The sequence below is a fragment of the Thermobia domestica genome, chromosome 17 (genome assembly GCF_964235325.1).
Source record: "Thermobia domestica chromosome 17, izTheDome1.hap1.1, whole genome shotgun sequence".
NCBI lineage: Eukaryota > Metazoa > Arthropoda > Insecta > Zygentoma > Lepismatidae > Thermobia > Thermobia domestica.
In genome coordinates, this window is record NC_137470.1 from 133,491,080 (window position 1) to 133,509,419 (window position 18,340).

The 18,340-nt window shown below is 37.9% G+C and overlaps 1 protein-coding gene across 10 annotated transcripts in view; it reads left to right on the forward strand.

The window, feature by feature from the left end:
- LOC145674353 (uncharacterized) overlaps positions 1-18,340 on the forward strand; it is a 67,208-nt gene that overhangs the window by 37,905 nt on the left and 10,963 nt on the right. For all 10 annotated transcript variants that reach the window (XM_081744293.1, XM_081744297.1, XM_081744302.1 and 7 more), the window contains 2 exons: positions 6,190-6,358; positions 12,806-13,170. In XM_081744293.1, coding sequence (XP_081600419.1) covers positions 6,190-6,358; positions 12,806-13,170 — 534 coding nt within the window. The remainder of the gene's footprint in view (positions 1-6,189; positions 6,359-12,805; positions 13,171-18,340) is intronic.

The following is an 18,340-nucleotide window of genomic DNA, read 5'->3' on the forward strand; positions in this document are numbered from 1 at the left end:
TCACGTTAATCGATAGGTCCCGTCTCATATAGCCTCGCTGCTGAAAGGGACGTTAACCTCAAAATCAACTCAACCTACTTTCAGCCTCACTATTACATACAACAATCCATTTTGACGGTAAAGAAAGTAAAGACGAAAATTTAGGGCATCAGAGTTAAAGTACGAATAATTTGTATTATCAAAATTAAACTCATTCTCCCGATTTAGCGCCTATTGCGTTCTTCAAAGTTTAATACGGGACTCAAATATACTATAAATAACTTTGAATAGTGAGGGGCGAGTGGACTTACTTTAAAAGAGCACCCTGAATAGTGAGAAGCGAGGGGGCACACTTGAAATAAGCAACCCGAACAGTGAGAGATGCAGAGACTCACTTTAGTCAAGAATCTCATTAAAATAAGTAGAGAAACGGGTTTCAAATAGGTCTGCAACTTTCTCGCAGTAACCCGTGTCAACTATAATTGTTCTTGGCTAACTGCAGAGCATTTTAAACCAGAAGACGTTTAGTAGTTGTAATCACCATATTGGATCCGTCATTTTGAATTTTGTAATTTTGCTATCATATTCTGAATCACCTCTCCTAACTCCTCCCCTTGGCAATATGGTTTCATCTACATTAAATGATTGTTTTCTGTCTATGCTAGGAGACCACCCCTTACGTTCAAAGGGTGGTTTCCACCCTTAAATCCGCACCATTGCCGAAATTAAAAAAAAAAAAAAAATACATGTCGATTATTTTTCGATGTTTTACAAGTGTGCAAAGTTTCATTCAAATCTGTGAGTGACACTTTTGTAAGTCTCCTGGTGAGCGATCTCATTGAACAACGTCTTTCTTTTCATGTTGCTGAAAGAATTGTTGAGCATTTGAGGTTACTGGCGTCTCAACTACATCTGTATTATCCGATTTATCTTAAATAAATAATACAATAAAACAAAAGTGATCGGTTGAAAATACCTTTCTAGTCTTGGAATATGGATATCTTTCTGTCGAAGAAAAACAACTCGTCGAGCTATCTTGTAATTTGAAGATCAAAATTCTGGCTTCCTTTGTTATCGTTACTAAAGTTTTTGTTCCAGTCTAAGGTACTTATTCTGTAATTTCCGAAAGAGCTGTAAGACATGTGCTGACATTCGGCACTACATATCAGTATGAGATATTTTATTATCTCGTACGTACGACAAACAAATACAGGAACATCCTTAACGTGGAGTCAGATGTACTTTTGAAATTGTCTTGGTTTGATCTAAACATAGGTAGTTGACGTCTGAAACAAAGAGTTGTCTAAATGCATTGAGCCTTTGGAGGTAAAAACTGAGAATACACTTGCTGTAGTTTAGCATTATGAAACCACACATGCTTTTTTTTTTTTTTTTTTTTTTTTTTTTTTTTTTTTTTTTTTTTTTTTTTGCGATGACCATCTGCCATTTCTTCGGCAACACTGTAATCTCATCGTTGTATAACGTCTGTGGTTTTTAGTCAAAAAAATTGTGACACGTGGTTTTCAGATGCTCTTTTGAAACTAACTTGACACCACTCAGGGAATTCCGCAGAGACCGAAACAAATGGTATTACGACGGTGTCAGATCCTGCTTTACAGTAAATGCATTTAAATATCAGTCAAATCCTCCCGATTTCAAATAAATCTATATATATATAAATGAAAGAGACTATATTTGTGACTTAATAACCCTTGAACCACCCGATCGATCTCTCAAATTTTGAACATAGATGAGGTTCGGGCCTGGGATAGTTTTTATCATTTCACTTTGACGGTAGAACTTCGGGGAGGGAGATGGGTATATATATATATATGTTCGAAAATGATCAATATTAGTGTCGAATCCATAATTTTCAGGATCACTGAGATGGACAGTAACACTTTCGATGCCGTTTAAATTCAAATTCGATCCCGCAACTTGGGGAATGAGAAGTACCTAAAAATGATCGAAGATGACTGATATTAGTGTCGAATCTATAGTCTTTGGGTCGCAGAGATGAATAGTGAAACTTCCGATGCCGTTTATATCCAGATTCAGCCGACAATATTAATATTTAATTATAGATTACTTTTTATTTTCTGATTTTCCATTATATTTTCTTTATTATTTCTGTCGCGTTCCTCTAAAATATGACTGACTAACAGAACATATCACTATTTTTTCTTATTTTAGCCCAGTGAAGCGGGTAATTGACGCAAGATGGGACATACCCTGTCTTCTACCAACACGATTGTGCCACTCCGCATTATTGAAATTGTGTTCGTGAATATTTAGATTGCAGTTTCCCGACTCGTGGATCGGTAGTCGTGGTGCTGCGAAGTGGCCACTACGATCTCTTGACCTCACACCTCTAGATTTTTATCTTTGGCAAGTCCGTTGTGCATTCAATGAAAAATCGGGATATTAGACATTTAAAGGGACGCATAACAGACGCGTGTGCAAGCTTACCTGAAAGCACTTCGAGCAAGCTTTTGGGTGAATGAGAAAAAGAATGACACTGATAGTTCAACGGAATGGAAAACACATCGAACACATCATTTACTCGAGAGAAACGTACTGTATGATATATGAGTGACGTTGTGAAAACAAAACAAAACAAAACAAAAAAAAAAGTCATAACTTCGTTGTGGTAAATGATAAAGCTAAAACATTTACAGCATTGAATTCCTGATAAAATTTAAGACGAGAACAATGTATCAGAACATGGTTGCCATTTAAAAAAATGAAAGTGAATTTGAATTGGTGGATTTCAAGATGGCGGCCATCGACATCACGTGTCGTAGAAGTTTTTCCCCGCCTGTGCTACTAACCTACAGTGTTACTTTTGTAATTCTTTTAAAATATTGCCTTTTATTCTAGTATTTTGACTCTTTTGGACCACCCTGTATGCAGTGGACAATTTATCTGGAATATCCGTGATATCGGAGAAACTAGAAGATTGAGAGAAGCGAAACTTTGTATGAAGCAGTTATAAAGAGAGGGACATCGTTTTACGTATTAGACAACCCCTCCCAGTGAGCAGTGTTGCCATCCCAGTATAAACTTATATTTCCTCAAATGGCACTACATCAGATTATAACGTATTTGAAATCAACATGTTAAACGAAAACTTAAAATATTACATTTATTATTCAGTGTATTAAACTAAGGATGTTATAATATCAGAAGCATCCCAAGTTTGGAAGCCTCTGTCACACACACACAGCACAACGGAGATGGACAAGACAATGTACATCGGAAGTACCTTAGCGTTGAATACTATGATCGTATGAATACTATGGTATGATTTGTTTTGAATGAATAGCAGAGAAGTTAGAAGGACTTGAAAATTTGAATTTTTTTAAAGGTTTTATTTCTAAAAAATGCTTAGATAAATACCATCTCTAGTTGTTTGTGTGGTTTGCATTGGATGTGTAAATTATTTTTCCGTTTACGGCACTTCAATATCTCAAACCGTTCCGGAGATATGATAAACATTGCTGAAGTCTGCAACACTGCTTAAATCATGTAATTGCGAGGACTTGTTGTAATTACACCTACTAAAAGTTATTCCTGCAATGCTATAAATTAGCAGGAAAACAACAATCAGTTTAAATATTGCCCAGAAATACGCCATTTTCAGCAGTGTTGCGAACTTTATCAACGTTAATCATATCTCCGGAACGGTTTAAGATATCGAAATGCTGTAAACGGCAAAATGATTAGTTTGCCAATTGCAAACCACAGAAGTAATTAGATATGATACTTTCCTAAGGATGTTTTCGAAATAAAGCCTTTCAAAAAAAATCAAATTTTCAAGCCCTTTTAACTTCGTTGCTATTCATTCAAAACAAGTCATACCATGACCACACTATCCAACGCTAAGGCACTTTCGATGTGCATTGTCTTGTCCATCTCCATTGTGCTGTATGTGTGATAGATGCCTCCAAATTTTGGATGTTTCTGATATTATAACATCCATAGTTTGCAACATTGAATAATGAGTATGGTATTTTAAGTTTTCGTTTAACATGTTGATTTGAAATACGTAATAATCTGACGCAGTGCCATTTGAAAAAATATAATCTTATACTGGGATAGCAACACTGTTCACTGAATGGTGTTGTTTAATACGTAAAATGATGTCACTCTTCCTACAGTTGCTTTGTGCAAAATTTTGTTTTTCTCATTCTTTTGGTTACTCCGTTATCACGGATTTATCTCCGTTATCCAGATAAATTGTCTACCCTGTATATGTATATATATATATATATATATATATATATATAATGTAAACTATTCGGTTACTCATGTTTCCTAGGCAGAACCATTTTATAGGAAGTTACTGTCCTAACCTTAGTTTAGGTATGTAAATGAACTACTGGAGATAGGAAAAAGTGGAAAAATTGAACACAGGGAAAACAGTTTACAAAAACCTTGGGAACCCTATTTGCGTTACGAAAACAAGAAATTGCCGCGTTGTCATTATCATTCAGTCGTTTACTTTCAGTAACTTTCACACTTCTAAACGCAAGGGCTTACATAGATGGAATGCTGTGTAAAGCGTATTAAGAAGTGTGATTGAAAAAGCTAAGCTCTTAACGATACATGAAACGATAGGTATGCGGCACGTTCAGGATTTTCTGAGTTTCGCGTTATTGATTTGAACATATGATCTGAAAACTATGATGTTAATGAATTAAAACGAGAAATCTAACAGTACAATTAAGATATATTTATATCGGGTGTTATAAAAATGGCGCCAACGGACCACAGAGCATTATTTTACAAGTCAAAGCAAAATATATATATATATATATATATATATTTGTATACCTTTCGAGTCCTTGTCTGGAGATACAAGTTGCACTATGTGACAACGTCGCAAATAAAGAAACATAGATTAGATCTACCAATCTATCAAAAGTGATATCGATTCTTTCCAGATGGCTGCTAAAGTCGATATTGATTGACACTAGCATCACTTATTAGGGTAGCAATCCATTTAACTGCTTGTTGTATTCGTAGAGTAATGCTAATAGCTCCAAGGTAATTGTAACGTTGCCACATTGTGAAATTTTGATTCCCCGTAGCGGTTGAAGGAGGCCCCGGAGGGCAAACCATCATACAACATTTTCGCTTTATTTTGGCCTGTAGAGTAATGCTCTGTGCTCCATGGGCGCCATTTTTACACCACCTTATATATATATATATATATATATATATATATATATATATATCCCACAGTTATGCCGGCTAGGCTAAAGGAGACGGTGATGATGAGAAATGAATAAAATGGTGGAATGAATAAAGTAGGAACCAAAATGCGTGTATACATCACTACGTATAGAGTTACACAAGATATCAGGATAATTAACGTTACCATAGCTTGTAACAATATTTTTGTGTGTTTGACAGTGCTAAAAATATAAACCATGGAATGTGTTTTGATTTTAGATGAAATAACATTTATTATATAAAGATCATGGTTGAAGTTAATATGTCATCGACTGAATTGAACTGACGATATTTCCTTACTATGTTCTCTGTATGTTGAGTAAACATGATTTCTTCAGCATTTCAACAGAAAATTGTTATGAAGATAGAACGACTTAGTTTTAAAGGTTTTGGTGATATAAGCTGGGAATGAACACTTTAAAATTTCAGTTTAAAAATTGTAATTTACATGAACTCTCTTCGAGAAATTTGACGGTAGATTTTCAGTTTCCAACTTTTGTGCTTATATGTATTGTGTAAATTTATCCAACAATGGTATCCATATATCATTTTAATTTCGTAATAAGTTTAAAAATGTAAAATCCAGGCTGGTGCAGGGTTATGGTTTTCTTATTCTTCATATCTTTAAACAGTATTTTAACTATAGCTATTGTCATTTGTTGTCATGTCTGTGACACTGAATATCTAATCGTCAGGGTCGACGAACGGAGCTCATATGAATTAAAATTTTTACACTGCATGCTTTAAAAACTTCATTGCTCACTTCTCTCCGATAAGCTCAAAATAACCGTATCTTGTCTTTTGTGATCAAGGCTGACGATTTTCGGCCAAAGTATTCATTCATTAATTAAGGTTTAATAAAGATGTCGAAGTATTGAACAAAATTACATCTACTCTCATAGAGAATTTGCGTCGTCAATACATATAACTAAAATTCTAATTTAACTAATTCTATTTTATTTTTTACTTTAGGCACACATTCTGTCAGAGGCAAATTCGCCCCTGTCGAACTTGAGTCATAAGGCAGCCAGTAATATCGACAGAACATGGGATGATGAAGAAGAGGATGAAGACATTTCAATAGTGTATATAAGAGCTCCTTCAAACAATTGTATAAAGAAATGGGATGGAAATACCAATGGTATGTGGGAAGATGGGTGATATGCTTTGGTGGTAGAGTATAAAGGGAATATTTTCAAAGTTTTTTTACACAAACTTTTTCAATTGATGCTGAGTTAATTTTAATTGGTTGATACACAGGAAATGGAATGGAAAGTTCACTTAAAAAGAAAGTCAGATTTTTCTTGTTAATCTAAGCGTGTAACTGCTTCAGCGGAAATTGAAGGTCGGTAAACCAATACTACCTCTCGTATTATCATTGTATATCGTAATTCCGTAGATATATTACTATATTAAATTCAGAGGAAGATCAGAAAATTCTCTCTTAAGAATTCTGTGCCAGTCGGAAATGCGTGTATAATAAAACTCATTCTCATTTGTAGTCGTTGAATAATAAAACAGAAAGATGATAACTTAATCTGGTTTACAAATTCTTAATGTCATGTCGCATGTTAGTTATTGAATGAATTGAGTGTAAAAACTCTGAGAATTCTAGAATAGATCATTTCAAATTCTCAACAATGTAGACTTTATTCCATTTCCTAGATGAAATATTGAGATGAACATAAACTCTATCCATCAATGCTTATATGTATGAGATGTTTTAATATAACTGTATTTAAGGGTTACGGGTCATGATTACGAAGATCTATTAATATCTGAGTGGAACAAAGTTTAGCCCATAAACTTTATCCATCGAAATTTTGACAGTGTAACAGTAGCTGATAGAAATTAGTTACCGTTTAGTATATTTAATATATATAACATCAAAAAGAATATTTTAGTCTAATATTATGAATGCGAATCCACAATGCGAACCTATTCCAGAAATAACTCAGTGCTCTCAAACATTAAGGTTGTAGTTTATATATGTAAAGGGGGGGGGGGTTCAAATGAAACCCATTTGGAGCTTTATATACCCATTATCAGTAGGTATATTGTTAACAGATGTGTACTGGAGAAACATGTATACATAGTGACTGCGTCATAGTATTTGCTGTCGTCCCTGTAGATGTTCGGGCATTTGTGCCAATGCACTACGCACCAGGGAAATCCGCCCAAGTAGAAATTAGTCAATTGTTGGGTGGACCACTGACTGACTGCATCCTGAACCACAGTATCACTGGAACTGACGACCCTGTAGGGCCTCCTTCAGTGGACCGAACACGTGAAAATAGTAGGTTGATAGGTCCAGGCTGTGCGTAGGTGACACAGCATTCCCATTTGAACCGTCAGAACAAGTCCTGCACCTATCTGGCAATATGAGGACGGACGTTATTGTGTAACACGATTACACCTGATGTTAGCATATAAGGTCACTTGCGTTTGATTGCCTCCCGAAGATTGGTCAAGTATCACAATAGCGTGTTTCATTGATATACTCTCCTGGTAGCTTGAAATCGAGCAGGAATAGTTCTCTGAAGTCAAGAGAAACCGACAACATGACGTTACCAAGTGACATCTAGAACCTGGACTTCTTGGGGTAGGATGGCGACGGGTGTTTCTACTGCATATTGATGGATTTAGAACTCGGTTCAAGGTAGTGGCACTATGATTGATCCTCTGTCATAATACGCAAAAAAAAAGATTCTGCGTGTGGTAACGCATCAAATGTTGGAGAAACTCGCCCAGGCGCTCCTGCTTTTGTGTCTGTATGCATCCCTGGCACCCTTTCTGTTCACACTTTGTGGTACCCCAGGTCCTTAACTATTTTTGTGTTGTCCCATGTCTCATATTCAGTTTCATGCTGTCGCACGAATACTCAAACGTCTATTGCGAACACTCATCCACCACAGTAAGGTTATGATCTGTATCAACAACATGCGCCCAGTCGGGACATGGAAGATCCCTTGTTGTGCAACCTGTGCAAAACATTCGTGTCCAAACCACAACCGTCGTCTTCGATACATACGCATCTCTGTCGGCATTCTTCATCCGACGAAACACCTCTCAGCCAGTTGACATCCCTCTGCACTCAAAAACTGGATGACTGCTTTATTAACCCGACTTGGACGGATTTGGAGATGGTGAAGGCCATGGATAAAACCCTATTCCTGCAAAGACAGGAAACGTTTCACAATGATTACTACAGTAATGCCGCAAGTATATATACCACTACAATAATACAATCCTTTGTCATCAACTGTTCCTTTCGTACACTATCATCTCACTTCTGATCCTGGTTCCTGAAAAATTCTTTCAAGCAGTCGCGGAACTCAGCACATTTTTCTCTTAATCGCCTCTTTCAGCTGGTCTAAAAGATAAGCATAATACTCTCCGGTGATAGAAGTGCCATTCGGTAGGTAGTCTACCATCATAATGCCATCTTTGTCCCAGAAAACCGATACCAGGACTTTTTTGGATGATTTCTGGGTACAGAACTTTTTGGGGCGGGTGGAATCACTATGGCGCCATTCTTTTGACTAATCCTTGGCTTCGGGATCATAAATATACGAGGGTTGAAACTTAAATAGTGACAACACTGCTGTGGAGACACTATGCAATGAAATGTACTAGTGGCGCTGATAGCGCATGTTGTTGACATACCTACTTAACCTCCGAGCAAATAGACTCGCCCGTCCCACGTCACCGCCAGGCGCACAAGCGAGGGAAGCACAGTCACTTGTGAGCGAGCGGTCTAACGTAAAGCTGTCACTATGTTTTCGAAACAGGAACAACGGAGTTGGATCAAGATTGAATATGCCAAAAGTCGTACAGCACGACAGTGTCATCAAGGGCTTAAAGAGGCGTGTGGGGAATCGGCATTGCCGTACAGAACAGTGACATGGTGGGTAAAAGCCTTCAACGAAGGTCGGCAAACTGTGGCAGGCATGCATCGGGCAGGTCGTCCTAGCGTCACTGAAGAAGTGCAAGCTGTTGCCGCGTTAGTGGACAGTGATCGACGCCTGACGATTCATGAGCTCGCCCAGGAAAGTGGATTAGGGCATTGACGATCTTCCTTGGAGGAACGTAATGCGTTAAAATAACACCATCACAATCGTACACGAGAATCACCATAACTTTCACCACATGGGCTCTGACGCACTTTCGACTATCGCGGCGACCCATAATGACGCCATTCGTTGGATTGGCGTTTCAGTGATGGCTCGTAAGATCTGGCCCATGTCTCATCCAGTGTTACGATACGGCGTAAGAAAGCCTCGCCTTCGCGCTCCAAGTGCGTCTGAGCAGCGTCGTAACACATCCATTTCTTCATTTCCGTCAACTCATGCGGAATCCATCGTGATGCAATTTTGCGCATGCCCAGGCGTTCCTTCAGGATGCGAAGCACAATCGTATGCGCTAATCCGGTTTCGTGGGCGAGCTCACAAATCGTCAGGCGTCGATCACTGTCCACTAACGTGGCAACAACTTGCACTTCTTCTTCAGAGACGCTAGGACGACCTGTCCGTTGCATGTCTGCCACAGTTTGCCGACCTTCGTTGAAGGCTTTTACCCACCGTGCCACTGTTCTGTACAGCAATGCTGATTCCCCACACGCCTCTTGAAGCCCTTGGTGACACTGTCGTGCAGTACGACCTCTGGCACATTCAATCTTGATCCAACTCCGTTGTTCCTGTTTCGAAAACATAGTGACATCTTTACGTTAGACGGCTCTCTCACAAGTACCGGTGACGTGGGACGGGCGAGTCTATTTGCTCGGAGGTTATGTAGGCATTTCAACAACGTGCACTATCAGCGCCACTAGTACATTTCATTGCATAGTGTCTCCACAGCAGTGTTGCCACTATTTAAGTTCCAACCCTCGTAGATCCAGGTTTCATCCTCTGTCACTAGTCCGGTCAAAAATTTATTTGCCTTTTCAAAACGGTCGAAGGTGGCGTTGGGTGCTTCGACGCGTTCCTTCTTTTGATCCGTACTCAAAAGTTTTGGTACCCACTTTGCAGAAAGCTTGCGCATGTTTAGGACTTCGGTAATAATATAACCAACTCACTCCCTGGAGAGTCCAGTATCTGGGCAATCTTTTTGGCGGATATTGGACAGCCCTCAAGAATCAGCACATGGGCAGCATCGTGTGATGGCTGGTCTCTTTGGGTTGACGGGTGTCTGCTGCAGGGCTCATGTTCCACCGTGAAATGGCTAATCTTAAAACGTGGTATCCAGGTTTTTACACAGTTGTACAAAGTACATTTTTCCCACAGAGTTTGGCACATCTCCATATGAATTTCCTTTGCAGACTTTCCCTGGAGCCATAAGAACTTCATAACAGTCCTCAGCTCCGACGACGTGAAACTTCCTGCCTGCAGTGACAGATGTTGTACAATTAGGATTCGACTGATTTTAACACAGTTACATATTAAGATATGAGGCTTTCATATGCGAACAATTTTATTTGTCGACTTCAATTTAAAGGGAACAATGCCAGGAACTTTTCAACTCCCCTCGTATTTTCAATGAGGGGTTTACACACCGAATTTTATATTCCTAGTTTGAGCTGTTTGTGAGATACTCAACTTTTTGTATAAATTTTTACTCCACTCCCCTGTTTCGCTCAGGATATACATTTTAATTAAGTTGACATGATAAAAGCAAGATACGTGATAACTGTACCCAAAAAATAATTCCAGTCGGCTCAGCGGTTTTCTCGTGATTCGATGACAAAAAAGATAAATTTCATTTTTATGGAATAGATAAATTAAAAAAGAAAATAAATAAATAAAATAAAATAACAGTCTTGGCTATGTCCACGACTTCGAAACAACATAATTCTCAAGACATGTTAAGTTGAATTGTACAGTATGAGATCCGTTTTGATAGCCTAGCACTATATTATCTTTTCCAGTATTCTGTAAAACTACTTATCATTTTAGTACTGATTTACAATTAATTAAATGTCGATAACACTGTATAATTTGACAACGAAATATTGAGAAGTCAAAACATGTGATTCACAGAGCAGTTTGTGTCGTATAAAACCAAACAAGGAAATTATTAGTATTACACTTTTCCCAACGATAACGAAGCTTCAGCACTTTTCGTTGGTCTTCAACTAAATCCATCTAAATGATGGGAAAAGTTAGGAACAGTAAGTAAGGAATATATAAATAAGTAAATAAATAAAGATAGAAAGAAGAAGAAAGACTACCATTTTGATGTACAGAAGTACCTATGTCTGTATCTGGAATAGGTTTGAACAGCAATTATTTTTGTGTATAAAAAAATATTTTGTGTGTAAATACGCGTCAAGGCGTAGTTAGTACGTTGTTTAAATGAAACTTATGTATCTCGATAATAATAAATTTTAAAAAAGTGATAATTATTCACATTATAATCATTGTCTCAGATGACGACAAACATATTTTTCTTTTCTTTATGTATTGTTCACAACACTAAATTACTGAAACTTTCTTTGACGAAATCATGACTTTATCACGTCTACTAGCATACAAATTTCTGCATATTGCTATTGGAGTTCTGCGTACAAAGACAAAAGACCTTATCTGCTTAAAACCTAGTTTTCAGAAAATCGCAACTTTCTAACTAAAAGACGCATACTTACTGATACGGTAGCTAGTACCGATGACTGCGTACATAGGAGCATAGATATAGCTTTATACTTCTGTCAGTTCCCCGTGATCGTATGATTAGCTTTAAAGTAACTCAGTTTCAGCCACATCTGCAGATACGGTCTTCTTTTTTTGACGGCAGAGTTAATTTTAAAATATTCACAACACAGTAAAATATTGACATGTTTCTGTTTGATCATAATTTATAACAGATTTTTAATGTATTTGTTCTGTATGTATTTCTACGGCCATCTGATTTTTAAACGTCGGCTTAAAGAATATCTTTCTAATGAAGGTCTTTAGTAAGTTTAAAAAAAAAAAAAAAAAGTTGTTACACACGAAACTATTCCTGACGTTACCATGCAGTCGTTCGTTTTTTTCTCTTTCTATTTCTTCTTGTTTTCTTTTCTTTTCCCTTCTGATACATGTGTATGAAGATATATATTATACACAATCACTTAAGTAGGTGCATCATTTTATCTATAGATAGTGAATCATAGGAATGTAATTTATGTTATATATAATCAAGATTGATATCTTTGTTTCTCCTTGTATAGTTTAACATGTCTTTAGCATTGTCTCTTATTTGTTTTAGTGTTTATTTTGTATGTAATAAGTTTCATTTTCATTTTTCATGTTTTATTTTCTGTATTGTTCTGTATGTCGGTAACTCTTTAACATGCCTAACTGTATATCATTTTTATTCACGTCATAAAAAAAAAAAAAGAGTTACGACTGTAAAAGAAAAGTGTAAATGGTTGAGTGGAAGAAAAGGTTATGCCTTAACTCCGCCATTTTAAATAATAAATAAATAAATAAATTTCCTTGCATTTCAGTTTTATGTAGGCTAATATCTTTCGTAGCTAAAAGTGTCAGGCAATACTGTTGCAGTTGTAACAAACAAATTGCACCTTACATTTCGTTTTCTCCTCTTTTTCCAGAAGCGAGAAAGGAAAGTCAATGTATTGGTAGAAGATTCAAACGTGCTGATGGATGCGACTATCTACAACCTCCTGTAATTTGTGGTTCCAGAGATCTTCGTGATCTGCACGATCCATTGGAGATTGAGGCTGTGGATATAATGGAGAAGGATCCAAGAAAGGAGCGAGGTTGTGATTCATATCATGACTATGCACGGAGTGGGCTACCTCCCAAAGAGAAGCCCACTTCTTGGGAGGATCTATCACGATTTACAGGAAAGGGCGATCAACTTTCGTGGGGTTCCAAGCCAAACACTCCGAAAACACAGTCTGAAAGTTTTGGGAAAGATGATGATGGGTCTTTCTTGGAACGTGCGCCACAAGAGGTAACTTAATAGATGTACTGTTCATGTTTTCAAGGTCAAAATTTGTGTCAATATTTGCAGATCTCTCTTATTCTAATGTAGAATTTTATTTATTTATTTTTAAATGTAGAAAAAACAAAGTTTTGACTGTAAGGGAATTGTAAAAATTTTATTAAAGATATAGATAAGTTACAGTTTGTACAGGGCTTGTTACGAAGATCTATCTGTTACGTATTTGGATTTATTGAATGATTTGGCTTCGGTCGATTTGTTGCATTAGTGTTAATGTAAGTTTTCGTTCACACACTAATATTGAAGTGTTTAATGTAAAACTGATCACGATATATTTTATTCCCCCATTAATTTTGTTTTTAATTTCCAGTGTACCATTGAAAGAGTATTGCGTTAAGAGAAGTAGTATAGGTACTCCTCTTTTCCTAAGAAAAAGTACATATTCATTCAGACATAATAAATAAATAAATAAATAAATAAAATTATATTTCGTAACCAATAAATTGGAAGGCGTACCCCAATTCAAATAGCATCTGTAGCTGAAACATACTGTATACATATCCATAGTCACAGTCACTATGTCCGATTTCAATATAATCGTTGTAACTTCTGACTTTTCGCACTAAAGTTTAAGAATTGTGTTAGGCTTCAATTTTAACTTAACTCAGGAGGTTTTGCTAACTACAATATTTTTACAAGGTAACCAAAAAGCTCTTGCAGTTTTTCCGTCCCGTTAATTATGCGCTCACAGAGAGGAGACGAAATGACGCACGTTCCTACCAAGCGATTCCACGTCCTCTATGACACTTCCAAGCGTACCAGGCATTCGTTGTTGCCACGAGACTCTGCTCCTCACGCCTCAAGACCACCTCTGCACCCACGGAAGGTTATGCTCTTTGTATGGTAAAAGTTTCGGCAAGCGGTGCATTACAAGCTCCTTCCACGTGGTCAGACCATCACTGCTAACTTGTACTCTCAGTAGTTGCAAACGGTGCACATGCATTGCGGCAGAAGGAGCCGGCATTGGTGAATTGCAGGAGTATGCTGTTTCTGCACAACAATGCCAGGCCACATGTGACAAAGAGAACCCGGGAGAGCTTTCAGCAACTTGGCTGGGAGACACTGTGCCATACATCATATTCACCGGACCTTGCGGCAACATATTACAACCTGTTTCATTCCCTCAACAACCACCTCCGTGGGAGACCCTTCGCATAAGGGAGATACGCAAAATGCCCTTACGGATTTCTTTGCATTCACGACCGCCGAGTTGTATTGTGCAGTTGCAGGAACGTTGGCAAGAAGTGTTGGATACTGATAGAGATTACTTCGAAACCTAAAGGTACGTACTGTCCACTGTATCTCTTTATTTATCACTGGCCTAGAACGTCAAGAACTTTTTTGATTAGCTTGTATTTAAATTTGCGTTACCTGATTGCAGTGATTTCTATAATTCAATTCGAGAAGTAAATTCACATAGCTTTATGTACGTTTCGGTAGCCACAGCCTAATTATTAATATTCTCAAATTGAGAGGTTTCTGGTAATTTCTACTTGCACAGGTTAAAATTAATAGAGTAGCGGCTGTTTTCATAATATCTAACCATATCACCGATTTTGGAACCTGTACCACATTTTCGAAGATGATGAAAACTTAGTTTATGAAGGAGGGTGGGTAAGGAAGCCGAGAAACGTTATCCAGTCTTCGACTGTTTTCAGGCGTTAAGCACGGAGACGAGCAATCTGTTCAATATATGTTGATAGGAAGAAACAAAGATCAGGGCATGAAATTTCCGTTGGTGATAGTCATTTGGCCTTTACTAAACTCTCTGATGTTGCTGCTCGATTGAGACCTAAAATTTAGTGCCCTGAGTACATTTGCATTGCATGTGCAAAGTACAAGTTCTTTTGTGACGTAAAGCACAAGTACTCATGTAGAGTTCTTGTACCCTGACAGTATGGAGACTGACCTTGGTAGTGGAAGCTATGAAAAATGTAATCAGGATTAAATTTTGAATAAACTCATTAACTTGCATAATGTCAGGAATGCATACTTATGGCATAGAAAGAAGAGGAAAACTTACGCATATTTTGAAACTCTATTAGGTGCCTTCTCATATATTTAGTATTAATGCAGGTAAGTATTTTTAATTTCCAGCCTTTGTGTAAAGAACTTGTTTCGACTAAAACATCCAAAGACTGAAAAACTCACTAAATGAACCGGGGCTCCAGCATACCGTGCCGACGCGTTAATCACTACGCCACCCAGTCCGCTTTTAGAACAGCCTCTCACTGTCGAGGTCGGTGCTTTCATCTCGGACCACGTGGGTTGTACAATGGGTCCATGCTGTGACTGGACAGTCCTGTGTCCATATACTGAGCAGAGCTCCTCCGTGGCTAAGCGGTTAGCGTACGCGCCTTTGGCGTGGGAGGCCCGGGTTCGATTCCCGGCGGGAGTTCATGTGGTTCGAATTCCACGTTAATCAGTAGGTCCACGTCGCATATAGCCTCGTTGCTGAACGGGACGTTAAACTCAAAATCAACTCAACTCCATATACTGAGCACTTTGTGACGGTTGTGATTTCATATATACTAAGGAAAGAAGGAAACAACTTTTTTACACAGATCCGCTGTAAGTGCGAATTCTATAACACACAAACAATGAAAAAATGTTGGACCGAGACTCGAACCCGGGACTTCCGGCATACTGTGCCGATGCGTTAACCACTGCACCATCCAGTCCCTTGGAGTAGTAAATAGTTCAGAATTCTAACAGAAATAGGTTTTAAGGCAGGAATAATTTCCTTTTCTTTTTACTCCTCAGCTTCTCATAAGACTACATCGTTCAAATTAATTTGGTATCATTGGCTGATTAGGGTATATATTGATTAACCTGAAAATAATTATAGATCTAAGTTCATCTCTTTGTTTCATAAATGTTTGTTCATCTTAATTACTCATCTTTGTTTCCCCAATTATTTGCCTTTTCAATGTAGTTTTACTTTTCAGTTTTTCCTGTGGATTCCACGAAGTACATAGATTTTAAATATAACGCTAGATTTAAGGATCATATTTCTTTGCAGCTACCTGTTTTACAGGGTTAGTTGCATTAGTGGGGTGCCCAGAAAGGCACGTACCGGTCTGTAAAATTTGACAGTGGAAACACTCATGTTCACAAATTGATTCTCTAATGAAATACTATCCGCGAGTAATTTGAGTAAGTTAATTTATCTATCAAATTACCAGGATATGCTCAGAGAAGCGTTGACATTCGACAGTGTATCTTCCTTTACTTTTGGTACATAACACGAAAACTATTTGAATTCACTCTTCATGAAGGTAGTCAAGCAATAGTTAAAAAAAGAAGAAAAACTATGCGTGACCTCCGAAGTGATCCTCAGAAAACACTAAATGAGATGAAAATATTTCACAAATATTGCAACATTTCTAACAATCCACAGGAAACAATTAAAAGTTAAATTAATAAAATTCGTGTAGGGGCCGCAGTGGCTCAGTAGTAGAGCGTTCACTTTTGGTGCATGAGGTCCTTGGTTGGATCCCAGCTCGCGCCAAGTGAACTCTGTGGTGGACAAACACCGTATGCGTGAGTTTTGTCGGGGTTCTCCCGTTTCCTCTCACTTTCTTCATTCCACCATTTCATTCATTTTCTTCATCATGGCGGTGGTGTGGTGTGCACCCATTCCATCGATGTTTTCGTTGATTCGGGGGTGAAGTGGTAGACCCACGTGTCGTCCCCTATGATGATTCTCCGCAGAAACTCGTTGCCGTCCACAATATACCGTTCCAAAAATGCCAGTGACGATTGGAAGCGTTGTCCCTTGTGAACATCGGTGAGCAGGCGTGAGACCCTTCTTTGACACTTTTACGAAAGCCAAGATGTTCGTGAACAATGGAAAGAACACACTGCCATACGAAATGTTCAGCAGGCTGGCAATTTCCTGCGTTGTTGTGCGCCGATTCTCTCTAATGATCCCATTCATACTGTCAACATTTGCAACAGTACTGGACATTGCGGGCCTGCCTTCGCCATATTCGTCCGTGAGATCTGTGCGTCCGGCGTCAAATTGCTTACACCACTTTACAATACCTGGGCGAGATATTGCACGCTCAGCGTATACTGTACAGCAGTGATTTCACGATGAATGTTCGTGTAATTGAGCCGTTTAGCCCATAGAAATCTGATCGTTGCACGCACCTCCAATTTGGAGTGAACATCCAAGTTGACGCGCCATTGAACCTAACCTGCTCTGCATACACAACACGATGGGATTCTACACATACCCTCCTCTCGGACGTGTTAGCAGTTACTGTAGCTTGCCCCGCAATGACCACCGCCACGAAACACAACGTGCTCCCGCGGCGAGCTAGTGTAACTTTAATACATATACGTATTTTCAATCGACTGAAAGAAAAACGGTTCTCAATTCTACCTGTTTATATATATTAGTCACATATATATGTTTGTGTGTGTGTTGTGCGTATGTTCAAAGATAACTCTTCGACGCAGGTGCACGAATTTTATTATTTATTTCTTTATTTTAAAGAGTATCCTTTCTCGTTAGTTCTACAAACAGTAGTCTTCGGAGCTAAACCATAAAACTTCTCAATGGCTGACAGTGCTCATTCCATAATAGTCTGTATCATTACGCATAATTTTGACATGGGTGCACTAATTTTGTTTTACTTTTGGTTTGAAAAAGTATGTTCTCTCTGTTGTTTCATATAATTTTCTTGTAATTATCCAAGGTGTATCGTGAAACTTTTTAACGGTTGATAGTGTTAATCTCGTAATTAACCAACTTCATTCCAACACCATAATACTGTTTTCCAGATTGTAGATAATACGTGTATCAAGTTTGGTTAAATTTGCTCCAGGCATTTCAGAGTTATGTTAGAACATACATACATAAAAACACACACACATTATATATATATATATATATATATATATATATATATATACAGGGTGTTAATGAACTATACTGACAAACTGTAAGAGGTGATTCCACACCAAAATAAGAGAAAAATTCATATGGACCTATGGGGAAAAGTGCATAGTTTCAGAGCTACGACTGTCCAAAATCACGAAAAAGCTAAATTTCAATAGGTCCTATTACGAATTCCAGAAACTATGGATGGTGGTCGTTATCGGCGTAAAT